Source organism: Balaenoptera acutorostrata, chromosome 2 (assembly GCF_949987535.1).
Source record: "Balaenoptera acutorostrata chromosome 2, mBalAcu1.1, whole genome shotgun sequence".
Classification (NCBI taxonomy): Eukaryota; Metazoa; Chordata; class Mammalia; order Artiodactyla; family Balaenopteridae; genus Balaenoptera; species Balaenoptera acutorostrata.
The window spans coordinates 121,957,238-121,972,386 of NC_080065.1; the positions used below are offsets into that span (position 1 = coordinate 121,957,238).

At 43.8% G+C, this 15,149-nt stretch overlaps 1 protein-coding gene across 5 annotated transcripts in view; it reads right to left on the reverse strand.

Moving 5' to 3' along the window:
• The window catches only part of TRPC7 (transient receptor potential cation channel subfamily C member 7), a 126,211-nt gene extending 113,846 nt beyond the window's left edge, over window positions 1–12,365 (reverse strand). For 4 of the 5 annotated variants that reach the window (XM_057540739.1, XM_057540738.1, XM_057540737.1 and 1 more), the window contains exon 1: window positions 11,595–12,359. In XM_057540739.1, the coding sequence (XP_057396722.1) occupies window positions 11,595–12,347 (753 nt within the window). In that variant the 5' untranslated portion in view covers window positions 12,348–12,359. Of the gene's footprint in view, window positions 1–11,594 lie in introns of all 5 variants that reach the window. The other variant, XM_007172189.2, reaches the window with a different exon arrangement.
• Window positions 12,366–15,149: the final 2,784 nt, after the last annotated feature.

Consider the following 15,149-nt stretch of genomic DNA (forward strand, 5'->3'; position numbering starts at 1 on the left):
CTTATTGAGAGCTGATGGAAAAGTTCATGGCCTCCTAGTGCTAGGGTAATACACGTTTTGAAAGGAAGCCTGTGCCAGGATATTAAAAGAGTGTTTATTATCCCTACACTGTGTTTGAGTGTATAACACTTACGGTAGGTACTGATCACATAGTTTATAAATGAGAAAGAAAGAGAGAGCGAGACACTAGTTCATCAGTGCCTAGCGAGATTTCTGAATGATGGAAACTTTTTTCCCTTTGTAATCATATGCAGTTCTCTCTGTTTTCCTAATTGGTACTAAATGGAACTCTACCTGGAATCCAAGAGCTGCTATGGTATCTTCCAGCTTCTTACAATTCCTGGGCTTGAAGGGTAGCAGAATCTGCCACCCTAAAATGTGCCACTTTGTCATAAGGATTTTTTTGCGCTAAAGGCAATTAAGAAGAAGCAGATACAAGAAAAACTCTCTGCCCTCCCCTATTTGGCTAAAAGCAGAACATAAATTTGTAAAGGTTGTCCCTCCTCTGCTCTCTACCAAGGAAAACAGATGTTAATCACCAGAGACAACTCTAGACCCTCACCAGCCCAGAGACAGCACCAGAGGTATCTACACGACAACCTCGTTAAAACTAGGTCTCATCTACCATTAGTTTCCCCATATATTTACCTTCCCACAATTTGATGCCCCTAGAAGCTCAGAGTTCTTTTCTGTTGTCTTGTCATGTGTCTAAAAATTTATCCTTTTGTTACAACGTTATATAAGCCCAAGTTCTAACCACCCCTTTGAGTTACTCATCTCCGAGTTCTCTCATCTGTTTGCACGGTACACTTAAAAAAAACAGCAAATGCAGAGAGAGGCTTTCTCTGAATGCCCCTTTTCTGCCTCAAGACAGATCCTCCAAAAGGAACTTGATGGCCATAAATCCCTTCCCTGGGAACTTCTTGAACCAGGGAAGATGGGCTCTTGTCACAGGAGAGGAGGTTCTATACCCAGACAGACTTTGTCACAAACTATCATACCTCCCATCTATTCTTCTCCGAGCCCATTCGTGTTTCCTAAAATTCATTTACTCTCCCCTAAAAGGCCTGCAGCCCTGCCCCCATCCTCCGTACCTTTCCCTATTAGATGGTATTTAATCCTGAATTCTAAGCCGCTTCAGAGAGTTGCTCATTTTTCCCTGGGTATTTCTCATGTATACACAAGGTATACGTGCTTCTGTACTTGTGTTTGTTTTTCTTCTGTTAATCTTTATCACAGGGGTCTCAGCTATGCACTCAGAAGGGTGGAGGGAAAATTCCTCCCCTACACAGGCAAATCTGTCTCTCCCTGGGCACGACTCAGACACCCTGCTTCACATGGCCCTTCCTTAGTCCCTGGGGCCCAGCCTCACCTCATACGGGTCCACAGGAGTTCTGTGATGGGGCTCAGAGGTTTAGTTTTCATGAGTATGTGTAGGGACTCTCAAAATCATCAAAATGACATGAAGATTATTTTAAGTTAAAAACATCTGAACAAACAGTAGCTAAACTTTTGCTAACTTGAGGAGAGCCTCCCAAAAATACAGTTGCCATAAATCCCCTCTGTGGTGGGGCTGGGGGCGTGGTTTACAGCCAGAAAGGAGACTGACCACCAGGATGAGAACAAACTTCATGAACTCTCAAGCCTTCCCTTTGTTTCCCTAAAAGCCCATGTGTTTCCTAAACATCCTGTTTTTCCTTAAACTCTTTTCTCCTCTTCCTTACCCTTCTATGTTGGTATATAAACCCATCTTTAGCTGTTTAGGGAGTCGCTTCTTTTATGCACTTCTGTGTGCATGTGAATAAACTCTGTCTTTTCTCCTGTTAATCTGTCTTTTGTTAGTTAATTCACAGGCCCCCAACCATTGCAACCTAAGATGGTAGTGGAAAAGTTTTCCTCAGGACACATGACACTAAAATTTTCTAGGAACTGTTATTTGTAATGTGTTGCTATCACATGGGGGAATGCCACAATATTCGGTGTAAATACATTAAATACATTGAACTGGGTGCTGTTTTTGGGGGTGAGGGAGAATAGGGGATAAAGTATGAAGGGAAACAAAAATATGATAGTAATGATGCATCAAGTGGTTATAGTATTAATTCAATTTTTGTACCTGGGGGTAGAGGGAGCACTAGGGGCAAACATACCAAATATAAATTACTCTTAGGTGGCAGAATTAACGCTGAACTTTTTGTTCCCTCTACTTTTCTATATTCTCTAAAAGTTTTCTAATCCATGTGTTTTATTTTCATTATCCCCAAACCCAACACTTGAAAATGTTTTTCTCCTACTTGATAGGGGTCGTGGCCCATTACTGTCTCCCCCATTGCTTCTGTCAGCTACCTCCCACTTCTTAGCTACCCTGCCTCTCCTAGACACACACACGCACACACACACAGACGTACACACACACGGACATGCACACACACGTGCACACACGGACATGCACACACGCACACACGCGCACAGGCACACACTCACACGCACACACACACGCACGTACACACACATACACAACCCCCACACACACACCTAAACACACATGCACACACGCGTACACGCACACATGTACACACACGTACACAGACGCACACACACGTGCACACACATGGAGACACGTACACACACACACACGCACACACACGCACACACACACAGGCTTTTACAGAATTAGCCTGTCTCTGTCTCAGCTTGTGTCTTGGTCAGTAGAAAGCATCAATAGTCTCTGTCCTTTCTTCCAGAATGACCTCCTACTTTTAGGACTGTCTTTGGTTCCCAGAATAACTGACCTTTGCGCTCTTATCCTGCCCTGCTCTGTGGGTCTGCCTAGATTCCTGGTGTCAGCCTTCCTCAGTTTCTCAACCTGCTGCTACCTATTGTATAGGGTTGAGTAGTGTCCCCACTGAATTCACATCCTTCCTAGAGCTCCAGAATGGTACCTTATTTGGAAATAGGTTTTGCAGGTATAATTAGTTAAAACAAAGTCCTACTGGGATAGAGTGAGCCCTTAATCCAAAATGACTGGTCCTTTTAAGAATGTCCTTATAAGAAGACAGCAAGAAACAAACACACAGGGAGATCACTATGTGACAACAAAGGCAGAGATTGGAGTGACGTATCTATAAGCAAAGGATTGCCAAGGAAGCATGTATCCTACCCTGGAGCCTTCAGAGCCAGCATGGCCCTGGTAACACCTTGATTTTGGACTTCTGGCCTCCAGCACTGTGAGAAAATAAATTTCTGTTGTTTTAAGTCACCACATTTGTGGTACTTTGTTTCAGCAGCCCTAGGAAATTAATATATCCACCTAGACTCAACTGGGATTTCACCAGGGAGGATTCTGGGTACCCAGAAGAGCCTCATCTGCCTCCAGTATCCTCCTGGTCTGGTATTCTCAACATCCAGAGTCTTGGAGGAAGATGAGGGAACGGTCTCCTTTGTGCCTTTATTTATGCTAAAATGAGCTCCAGTTGAACACCAATCAGAGATGAGATTAGATATTTTCCTCTACTTTAATGTAAACTTTACTTGGGCCATGCAGCAAACACAGGGAGAAAGATGTCTTGAGAATCTGGAAAAACGCAGTGGAAAGATTGAAATCTAGTGGAAAGCTTTTTATACTGGGGTTATCACTTCTGAACCCACTTTCCGATAGTTTGTGCCGGCAGTGCTATGCCGTGAATAGTTTGGCCAAGCCTGGGGCACGCCCTTCTGTACCTCCAAAGTTCAAGGTAGAAAATCCAAATCCTCATCACTGTCCTGCCCTCCTGCTTCTCCACTGGGCTTCCACCTTGGAGAAGAAATAAAGAGCTGGCTCTCTTCTCCCTCCCCTCCCTGTGTCTGTCTAGAGAGCACTGAGAGGCCCTAGGGACAGAAGAAGTTCCTGGGAACTCCTAGATAAGACAGCTATCCTGGAAACAGCCAGGAGCCGTCACCCTCTCTGGTTGTGCTGTCACTCCACCTGCAGTGAGTCACCTGCTGGTTGAGATGCGCTGGTCCTTCTGCCACTCCCCCCCCTTCCTGGGAGGACTGCCCCTTCCTACAGCAGTTGTCCAACTCCTGCCAGTCTTGTCCCCTCCAAGCCACTTTGTACACTAGGCAGAGTGGATCTTTCCAAGCTGCGTCACTCACTCACCTGCTGAAACCTTCAGATAGCTCCCCATTCACCCTACGGTGAATTCCAACTTCTTACCGAGGCTGCCAAGTGGTAAGGCCATGGCTGAGTGGTTCTTTAGCACCTCTATCACCTGTCACCTCTTCAGTTTACTCCCTATGATAGGGAGCTAGTCACAATTCTCTACACAGGCCTCTCTTTTCCCTCTCTTCACTAGGCTTTTTCATGTGCAGTTGCTGTGCCTGGAACCATCTTTCCCATTCCCTGCTGTCTCTCTCTCTCATACCCTCCATTTTCATTTAAATATTGTCATCTCTGAGAAATCTTTAAACACATGCACACACTCACACAGAGTCAGCTGTCCCAGTAAGTCAATGCTTTTAAAATTGCTCTTTTACTGCTTAGCACTCAGCATGATTTGTAAAGCTGTTTGTGTGATTATATGAAGAACGCCTATCTCCTCCACTAGACTGTAAGGTCCTGAGGGCAGGAACTTTATCTTTTCATCATTTCATCCCAGCACCCAACCAGAGCCTGGCTCATACTAGAGGCTTAATTAAGTGATTTTTGCATGAATGCTGAATTTTCAGATAGCTCTGTAACTAGGGTCCATCCAGTTCTGATATTCTACGGGTCTACAGACCATATTTCCATCCACCCTCCTGACATATATTTTCCACATTTAATCTACATGTGAATTTGCTGCTAGTAAAACACATGCCTCGCTGTTGTTGGTATATTATGATTAATTTATATATAGAATTGTAACTTTTTTTCAGAGAAAAACTCTACATTTTCATCATTTCCTTTTGATGTAATTTGCGCTACTACTCATTGACTGATATCCTCTAAGAACTGCCTCCATTTTCTCCATATCTCTGATATTTCAGACTGATAGTTGCACTTGTATAGGAAATGATTTTTTCCCAGTTTTTTTGTGTATAGTGATGAATCTTTAACACAGAGATATTTTTCAAAAAATAATCTCCATCTGTACTTGGCAGGAGCTCTGCTTGCCCATTTTCTCCCTCCCCCTCTTTGCAGCCTCTGTCTTTCCTGCCCATGTTGCTTCTTTTCACAGCAATATTTTAGCAGCACGCCAGGCTTCTTCAGTTTCAGTGGTCTGCATTTTTCCAATTGGAAAATACTCCCTTGACCTATTGTTAATCATGGAGCTCACATGTACAGCCTGTACTTTTTCTTATTCTGGAAATATCTTTGGGATTGGGGAGGGAAGCTTAGCAGAAATCGGGAAGACCCTCTGAACAGAGGAGGTGTTGAAATTTAAGTTGTGTTTATTGGGAAGAAAAGTTGTGGTGCTGAAAATCCAGTGGGCTTTGGGGAACAAAAAGGGATCCCCACTGCGATCTCTGGGGAAAATTATGTACTTACTATGGGTCAGGTCCTCTTCAAAGAGTTTTATATTCTTCATCTCATTTAATCCTCACCAACACCCTCGGAGGTCATTATTCATTAATTCACTCACTGACTCATTTATTTACTGAACTGATATTTACTGAGTACCTAATATGTGCCAGGGCATTCTGGAGGTTGAATGGGATGAGGCATTGAAAGCTCATAACAATGGGGTGAATGGAGATGTCATTTACAGAGATTAGGGTAAGGGCAAGTGTTTGGGTGGGGAAAACAAACATTCCATTTCCGACAGGTTGCAATTCTTTCTTAACACCTGTTCCCTCCCCCATCTCCATTTTTCAAATAAGAAAACAAACTTCCAATAGATGCCCAAGATTGTATGGTTGCTAGGAGAAGACTCTGAACTAGAACCCAGGTCATTCTGATTCCGGAGCCAAGCTCTGTGCTTTCGACTCCATAGCCTTGAGAAAATGAAGCATGGCTGCACTGGGTGCTCACCCAAAGCCTGTCCCCTGTCCTGTCCTCATCTAGCATAGTGGCCTCCTTTTTCCCATCTGAATACCTGTCACCCAACTTACACTGTCTCCCTGTATTTTAGAGGCTAATACTCTTGGCATAAAGAGTAGAAGAGGAAAAATCATTTAATTTAAGGCATTAGTTGTGACCCAATGAAAAACTGTCATTAAAGGACACGTTAATTAGCTCATTTTCCTGTGATGACTCATTAATGAATGCTCTGGTGAAAGTGCTCCTCCAGACACTTAGGTAGAAAAATAGAAAAAGACAAAGCTAACGTGGGCAGAATCACCTCTGTCTCTTCTCCTGGCATAAGCCAGTCCCTGGATCTTTCTCTCAGGTATGGAGACCAGCGCACATGCTCTGGCCACATTTTACCTGTGCGTGCTTAGTGGGGGGGGCTGTCCCATTATAGCTCATCACCTGACATCTGTGATCTGTCTCTTCTGTGCTTACATTCTGCATCCTAAGATGCTCAAGCAGAGGGATTGGGTGACACAGATCCCTGAGGGTCTTTTGGATGATATATAAATGAGTGCTTTGAGGAGGTTTCTGCCTGATTCTCTTAAACAACAGCAACAACAACTTGCTTTTAGGACCTGTATCCTTCACAGCTTAAAAATATTTTCCCAAAGGAAAAGGAAACAATTTTCAAGTCATTTCCTGCATATTAAGCAGGCATTTGTTTACATTACCAGCCAAGCTTTCAGACTTCAAGCAAATGTATTTTCCCAGGATGTTGGTGTATAAAATTTAAAAATACTAAAAATATTCAAAGCATATGAGAAACAAGTGCAAACACAGATTCCTCCGGAGGCTGGGGGTAATGGGCTTGTTCAGCTTTCGGTACTGCCCCAGGCCCAAAGTAGGCTTTACTCAAGCTTCATGGCTCCAGACTCCAGGGTTCAGATGTGTTCCACAATACGAAGTCACTTCTTCCCCTTCTGCCCTCCTCTTCCCTTTTCCATTTTGATAAGTTTGCAAGCAAATTGCAAACTGTCATCTCAACATCTTTACCTTCACAATGGGATCTCACTAGAGATCGTAGCAGGTGGCAAATTGGTCCGATTTATCATTATTTGCATTTTTAATTTGTGGTATTTTAGGCCCAGAGAGTTTTTTATGGGTCTTAAAATGGCAACAGAAACATTGATACATAATTCATTATCTATTTTTTGTAATGCATGTAGTTAACAACCCATCGACAAACAGAAAAATCATCAGCACTTCAAGCAAGATGAAGTTATAGCTTTAGCTTTCTTTCCCCCTACTCTTCCCCTCTGTGGTCTCTAAGAATAAATTGCTTGTATCTGAAGCACAGTCTGCAGCCGCCATGCTGATGTTTTGTCAACAGGAAAAGCCTTCTTAGTTGCAGCTTATTATTCAGAATGACCAAATCTTAAATAACTAAGGTAAAGTGTTTGTTGGGCTCCCACAGTTTCTTGACTTGGGAACACTGGGTACTTTTTCAATTTAAGCAAAAGGTGAGAAAGCAAGAGGAATACCTCCAATCCTGATCCTGCTTTCTCTTTCCTTCCAAACCCCTAAACCTCCCTCTACAGTATTCCTTTGTCATACTTTCCTTCCCCATCCCCTCCCCACCCCCACTAGACATTGCTGTTGGCCTAACTCTAAGTTGGAAGAAAGAAATCCTTTTGAAACAAATCTGTAATCCTTCTGAAACAACAGCTCCACAGATAAACAACACACCTAGACAGGATGCCCAGGAATTTGACTGAGAAGATTCCAGCAAAATAAAGGGGACCTTGAGCAATTTTATCAGAAGGATGATCAGTGAAGAAAACCATGCAGGCAAATTCAAGAGAAATGTAAAGACCTGTGTTCAGGTCTTTACATTGTGTTCATGGTGGCAGAGCTGTAACTCAACTGAGATAGGCAGATTGCTTATTTTTCCAGGCTACTCCAGGCACCTCTACACAGAAAGCCCATTCCATCAGAATGAAACACCTCTGAAAAGTCTATCCGATAGATTTTCCCTTTCTTTGTCTCCTACTGTGTAGATAAATCAGTTAACCAAAATGCCATTTGTGGACAGTGCTCCAAGATGCCACATGTTCTGTTCTGTGTGGGCAAGACCAGGAAAACACTCTCTGCCCTCCAGGAGTTGAGTGGTCATTGACACCAGACGGTGAAGCATATGATTGGTCTTCAGTTATTTAACGTGTGTTAGTTTTCAACCACCTTGTAATCTTTAGAGCTTCCTCATTTCACCTGGTCCATCAAATACCTCTATTAAATCCATAGTTGTTGGAAGAGTTTAAATCATAGATAAAAGTAATCACTTGCTTCATCAGTGATATGATTATCCTTTCAGGATTTCATTTATTCAAGTATTTATGGAGTGCTTACTAGATCACTGGGCACCATTCATGGCATTAGGGAGACCTCACTGCCACATCAAGTTTTAATGTCTTTCTAGACCCAAGAAGATTAGAGAGACGTAAGAAAATATGTGCATAATTTCCACACTACAGATAATGGCTTGCTAGCAGGCATCTGACTCTAGCCAGAATTTACTGAAGACCTTGACATTGGCTCTACTTACTGCTAATGACTAAACTTTCTTCTGGTGATAAATTAAAAAGACTCTAAAAACAATAGCTTGGGCAACTGAATCCAGGTTTTCCTGCATGATATTTTCTAGTCAGGAAGAGTCACTCCCAGAATGAGTGTTTTAGAGGATCTGGAGGACGACTTATGACATCTGCAGTGAGAACCTGATAGCTTTTTTACACAGTTGATGGCATTGGGTCATCTCCACGACACCTGGCTGCACTCATCAGTGTGTAGTCCCTCTAAAGCAGAACAGACTCCTGAAGAGTACATTTTAGGACACATCACTTGCTCTTTATTCTTTTATTGCAATTTGACTTCCCTCTTGCTAATAAGCTGCTCTCTTCTCTGAGAAGATTTATAATGTCAGGAATGCACATGCAAGGACAGTTGAATAAATAATAAAGTTCTAAAGGAAGGCTTATGTTAATTTATAATGCACCATTTGTCGACAATCTGAAAGACATTATTTCAAAAAAAGGTAACTAGGGGGATGTTAATAGCCAGCAAATGTATTTATGCTAACTCTTATTCATTGCATTGTAGAAAAGATTTGTCATTATGTTAGTCATGTTCTCAATTGTACATAATTTTCATAATTTACTTTTTAAATCAAAATATCATAGTAGATGCTTTCAACAAACTTCCAGTTTTAGATTATTATATATACTAAAATATGCCAGACTTTGGGTTTTAGTAAAGAAAACAAATGGCTCAGATGTACTTCCAAATGTTAGTCTAGCATCATTTTACTTAATAAGGCTGGCATGCTCCCAGATTCCAGATAAATAGAGAATTGGGCAATTATCCAGATAATCTGATCCAAAAAACATTTTTTTGCTTGAATTGTTTTTTTCTTGGGCAGAAATATCTAAGTTAATTGGCTTAGCCATTTCTTTTATATGCTTGTGCATATTCAGTCTGAAGCCTAGGGAACAAGCAAAATTCCACTAAGCTTCCTTGGGACATCACTGGACTTATTGCTGGCAGGTGGAGTTTATTGTACAGAAACAAGGAAATGAGAGGCAATAGCCACATTCCTTGGGAGCTTCTTTGGTTAATCTCTGCATCTACATCCACCAATTTTTCTAGATGAGGCTATGACTGTTGCAGGGTGTATGGAAGCGGCTCCAGTTCAGCAGATGCAGTAAAATTAGTTTAATTACAGGAGTTTTCATCCATTCATAATTTGCAGTGCCCTGCAGCTTCCTGTAAGCCTGGTTCTTCAGTGCCTGGCTGTGGGTGATCCCATTCCTACAGAGAGGCTTCAATGGCCTCATGCATGCACAACTAAATTGTCCCCCTCTTCAATCTCAGTGTCTCACACTCCAAATCCTCTAATTCATGTTACCTACCAGTCAAGTAAATTTCCAAAACCCTAGCTTTCATTTTAGTCTCCTAATCACAAACTTTCAGGGGCTCTCCATTTCTAAGAGGATAATATCCAAACTGCTCAGCTTGACATGCAGGGCCCTCTGAGGTCTGCCCACTCATCTCTTCAGCTTTCCTTCTGGTGCCTCTACAGGAAGTCTTTATTGTAGTCACATAGAGTATCTCATCAGCCCCCTGCCTGCTGTGGGCCATTCTGGACCTCACCTTCACTTGCCTCCTCTGAACACCTACGTCTCTCTTCCCACTGATTCAATTCCTTCTGCTCATTAAAGCCTAGCCCAATTCTGCTTTCTCCTTTGAGAGCTTCCTGAACAGCATGGTCCATGAGGCCTCCTTTGCTGTGAGTTGGTACCAATCCTTCGCCACCTAATTGTGTCCCATGCAGGGGCAACTCTTGCCCTGACATCTTATTTGGACAATGAACTCCTTTCCTGCCGGTGACATCTTGTGTCAGCCCAACATGTGAAACCTTTTTGCATGCTTCATGGCATCATAGGCTCTGACTGAATGGCAGGATGAGAAATTATGAGCCCAGTTGTATTTTCTACTCTTTAAGCCACACCTTCTGCAGTGGAAGGTATCTTTCAGGTGGAGACAAGTGAAACTCTGAGAAGCCCAATGTATGAACAAGGCCTCTGACTCACAACTTCCCAGAATGGCTAAGAGCTGGCCCTGGGGTCTGAGTGCCTAGATTAAAACAGTGGTTTTACTACTTATTGGCTACATGATACCTCTCCACCTCTGTACCTTCATATAAAATGGGGACAATAATGGTACCCATACCAATGGTTGTTGAGGGGATTAAACAACATCATATAGGTAAGGAAGTTAGTGCTTGGTACACAGTAAGTGCCCACTAAATATTTGCTTTTAATTTATTATTAAACTGTCAAAAGAATTAGGTCCCAGTTTTCTCTTTCAGGGGGAGTGACAGTTGACAGTAAAAGCACAGGACCACTATTGAATAATGGACTTTGGAGATGGGTCTCCATCTCCTGGACTAACCTGGTAGTTCCAAGTATTCTCAGGGGGTGTCGCCTTGGGCCCATCTACTGGGATGACAAGCCCAACTCTACAGAGAGAGTTTTATTTTTATTTTGGTGTACCTCCTCCTCAGCCCTTTGACATAACTGCAAGCCTTTCTCAATTCAGCAAGCTATTGCTATTGAATCTAGGATCAACACAGTCTAGGATGGGTTAGAGCTATGAACAAAACAAATGTGAAAACTGTACAGGTGAGACAATCAAGAAGTCCAAGACCTGGACTAGGAAACAACCAGAAGTATCCTAGACATTCCTGAGCTGCCTGGGGCAGAGCTGAGACATTTATACTAGAACCACAGTATAATCTTGCCTGTGTGCTGCATGTCTTTTCCTGTATGGATTTGCATTTAAGTCACCTCTTTATACCACATTTATGTGGTTTCAAATATTTCACCTAATGGGCTGCTTTTCCTTCAGGCCTACATCTGCCACAGCTTGAGGAAGTCCCCTTCCTCCCTGTGAGCCTGAATAGGCAAGACCCAGTGTTAGACCAGAAGACAACCCATTTGGCTCCTGGACACACCCGGAAGAGCCCACAGGGCAATCTGCCTGCGGCGGTAAGTGGGAGCGTTACCTTGAATTCAGTCTCAATGTTGGCTAGTCTGGCTAGCTCGTTGCTTAGCTCCAGCGCGGTGAGGACAGGGTCTTCGCTGGACAGGGACAAGTAGGCAGCACTTGCCAGTCCCTTGTAGGCATTCATGCGGGAGCGCGAGTGGCTGAAGGAGTCCTTCCGCTGCTTCTCGGTGCACTCACTGCACTTGCAGAAGTAGTCGTGGGGCCGCTCGATGCGGGCGCCCTTGAGCAGGAGGATGTGCACGATCTCATACTCCTGGCAGTGGGCCGCCAGGATGATGGGCGTGATGTCGTGGGAGAAGCGCGTGCCGTCCTCGTCGTAGGCGTAGAAATCGTCGTCGCGCAGCTCCTGCTCCAGCGGGCTGAGCGTCAGGCGCTGGCCCTGCGCGAAGGCCGGGTGGCTGAGGATGGCCTCCACGATGCGCACGTAGCCCTTGCTGATGGCCAGCAGCAGCGCGTCCCCCACCCGCGCCAGGTTCTCCTTCTTGAGCAGCAGCTCCGTGACCTCCAGGTGCTCGTTGCCCACGGCCAGCTGCAGCGCGTTCTGCCCCATGTAGTCCACGCAGTTGAAGTTGAGGGTCTTGGACTCCTCCAGCATTTTCCTGACCACCGGGATGTTGCCATACTCAGCCGAGTCCAGAAAGCGCTCCTCTTCGGGCGTCAGGCTAGTGCCCTTCTCGTTGAACATGTAGGCGGGACCCCGGATGGCCTGACGGCGGCCCTTTTCCCTCAGTGTCGTGTGCCGGCGCTGCATGTTTCTGAAGGTGCTGCTCCCCAACCTGTGGGGTGATAAGGCAAAGGTGCTAGTTACTCTCCCAGGATCCTGCAGGTTCCCCAGGGGCAGAGCAAACAAAAATTGTTGAGATGAAAAAGAATATCGTGATTGGAATATTTTGAGAAGTTATGAAATCTTGTTAGAAATTATTGTCCTATCACTGAGATTAAGACCAATTTAATAACCTGAACTATTCTTATACTAATGGAAGAATATTGGTTAAGTTACACAATAGTCTATCCGCCTTGGGTGGAGGAGTGTCCGAAAAGCTGAAATGTGGGTTTAGGCCAAGCTAATGGTGGAGGTGGAGAGTGTGAGGTCATGATGTGGCGGAAACAGGCCAAGGGCTGTCTGTTTTATTTCCATTTGTGCAAAGTTGAGAATGTCACTTAACTTCTCTGTGCTTTAGTACAATGCTTTTCTGTGCTCTTACCAGTACAATGTGGATAACTTTTGTGTGCCAAAGAGTCCGTAGGAGGATTAAATGAGGTAACGTGCATGTAGAAAGTACTCAGTCCACGTTAGTTTTATTCTGTCCCCTCCTGCCTGTTGATGTGCCTAGTTCTTCAGGGGTTCTGCCATAGAAATGGCCACCATGGATACTGCTGCCTTTGCTTCAGGTGTATTACCCCCACTGAGCTCCCACACTGTGACAAAACTGCAGCAACATGCAGGCATGGCCACACGCCTCTGTTTCAGTGCTATACTATGGCGGGACTGTGCTTTCTTGCTCGTCCCCATGCAGCCTGAGCGCCTACTAAGGGGCATGGTGTTGCACGGAGCAGGCCTAGACTCGTTGCCGCTTACTGATGGCCACTGAAGCAGCCTTCCTGAGGAAATTCAGCCACGGTTTCTTAAGATCAAACCTAGATTTTTATGTGGATGGAAAAACAGGTTAATTTATATGCTGGGTTCATTTCTTTCTTTTTTTTTTGAATTTTATTTTATTTTATTTTTTTATACAGCAGGTTCTTATTAATTATCAGTTTTATACATATTGGTGTGTATATTTCAATCCCAATCTCCCAGTTCATCCCACCACCACCATCCCCCCGCCAGCGCCCCACTTCCCCCCCTTGGTGTCCATACGTTTGTTCTCTATATCTGTGTCTCTATTTCTGCCCTGCAAACCGGTTCATCTGTACCATTTTTCTGGATTCCACATATATGCGTTAATATACGATATTTGTTTTTCTCTTTCTGACTTACTTCACTCTGTATGACAGTCTCTAGGTCCATCCATATCTCTACAGATGGTTCATTTCTAACACGTTGTTCTTTGCCATTGTGGCATAGTGTAGACATTAATACTATTAGTAGTAGTCAACATATATTAAGCACTTCTGATATGCCAGGAACTATACTAAGAGGTTAATATACTTCACATATATTGCCTGTGGAATTCTTGCATAAACCCTATGACGTAGATACTATTATTATCCTTATCTCAGATGAAGATCTTTTTTTTTTTTTTTTTTTTGTGGGGAGGGTCCTGTGTTCTTTATTTGCACAGAGTGAAAATGTCAAAAGTTACATGTGAATGAACTTACAGTCAATAAAATACACGTCTACTAGAAAATACAAATAGGGTTGCCTTGGCACTGCACTGACATGGGCTGGAATTTGCTGATAGATGATATATCTACACAGAAGAAGTTCTGGCATGTAGTTATTGCTCTTATGCGTCGCCACAGCTTCACAACGTCCATGACTCTACGCCCACCCACTGCTCCGAGGTCATGGTCGTTGTTTCCAAACACCCTTGATAATAAAATACTGTATGTTTTGGAGGCACATTTCAGGAAACAGTAATGGAGTTGGCCATGACCACCATACTTGTTCGCAACAGATCTTGCACTATTTGTCATTTATTTTTGATCTAAAAAAACTGAAACTTTTGACATGTCCACCAGAAACAACACATTTAAATAACGTGGAAAAAAATGTCCATGGATGTCTTTTTTCTGTTTAATCATCTTACACACTTAGTTTATCTAACTGGCAATTTCGTAAACATATACTTTACTGTCAAGATTCAGGTTGAAACATAATTGTCTTAAAAAGATTGTGAATGAAAATGTCATAATTGGACTTGCAGTGTGACGCCAGCCCCCCTCCTAGGCTTTCCTGCCTGTTTCTTACATCAAAGGAGTTACATCTGTCCCACAAAATAAAAATTAAAGTAGCCTTGGCTTACCAGCCATTACACTTTCGCTTTTCTCACCCAGCTAATTGTTTTAAAACTAAGTAGCTAATACGGCTGTTGGTGCAAACTTATTCATAATAGATGTGAACAAAAGGGCCAGTAGGTTTCATTCCTACTCAGCCCATCACAGAGCAGACGGACTAGCTACAGGGAGATGGGTTCTGCAGCCTGTGGCCCCGGGTCCCCTCTTCCCAGAGTCCCCACCTCACGTGCTCTGACCGAGTCCACATGCATTGAGGGAGACACAACTCCCCTGCCCAGCGGGCGCCCTCTGTACTGAGAGGCTGCCTTCTGCCCGCAGCAATGACCCCGGCCCGAGCCGACCTGCTGCAGCGCCTGCGCACTCAGGAGTGAGCACAGGGCAGGCGAGGGCACAACTGCGACCTGATGGCATCTTTCCTTCCTTCCCTCTGCTGCTCACTATGGTGTGTCTTGACCATTGGCACTATTGCCATTGGCGGGAGGTGGGAAGAAACGTGCAGTACAGCTTGCTCTTAGCAAAGCAAGGGATCACTCTAGATATGGCTATGGAGTAAGGTTTGCAAAAGGCAAGGTGGTTTAAAAAAAAAATCAAT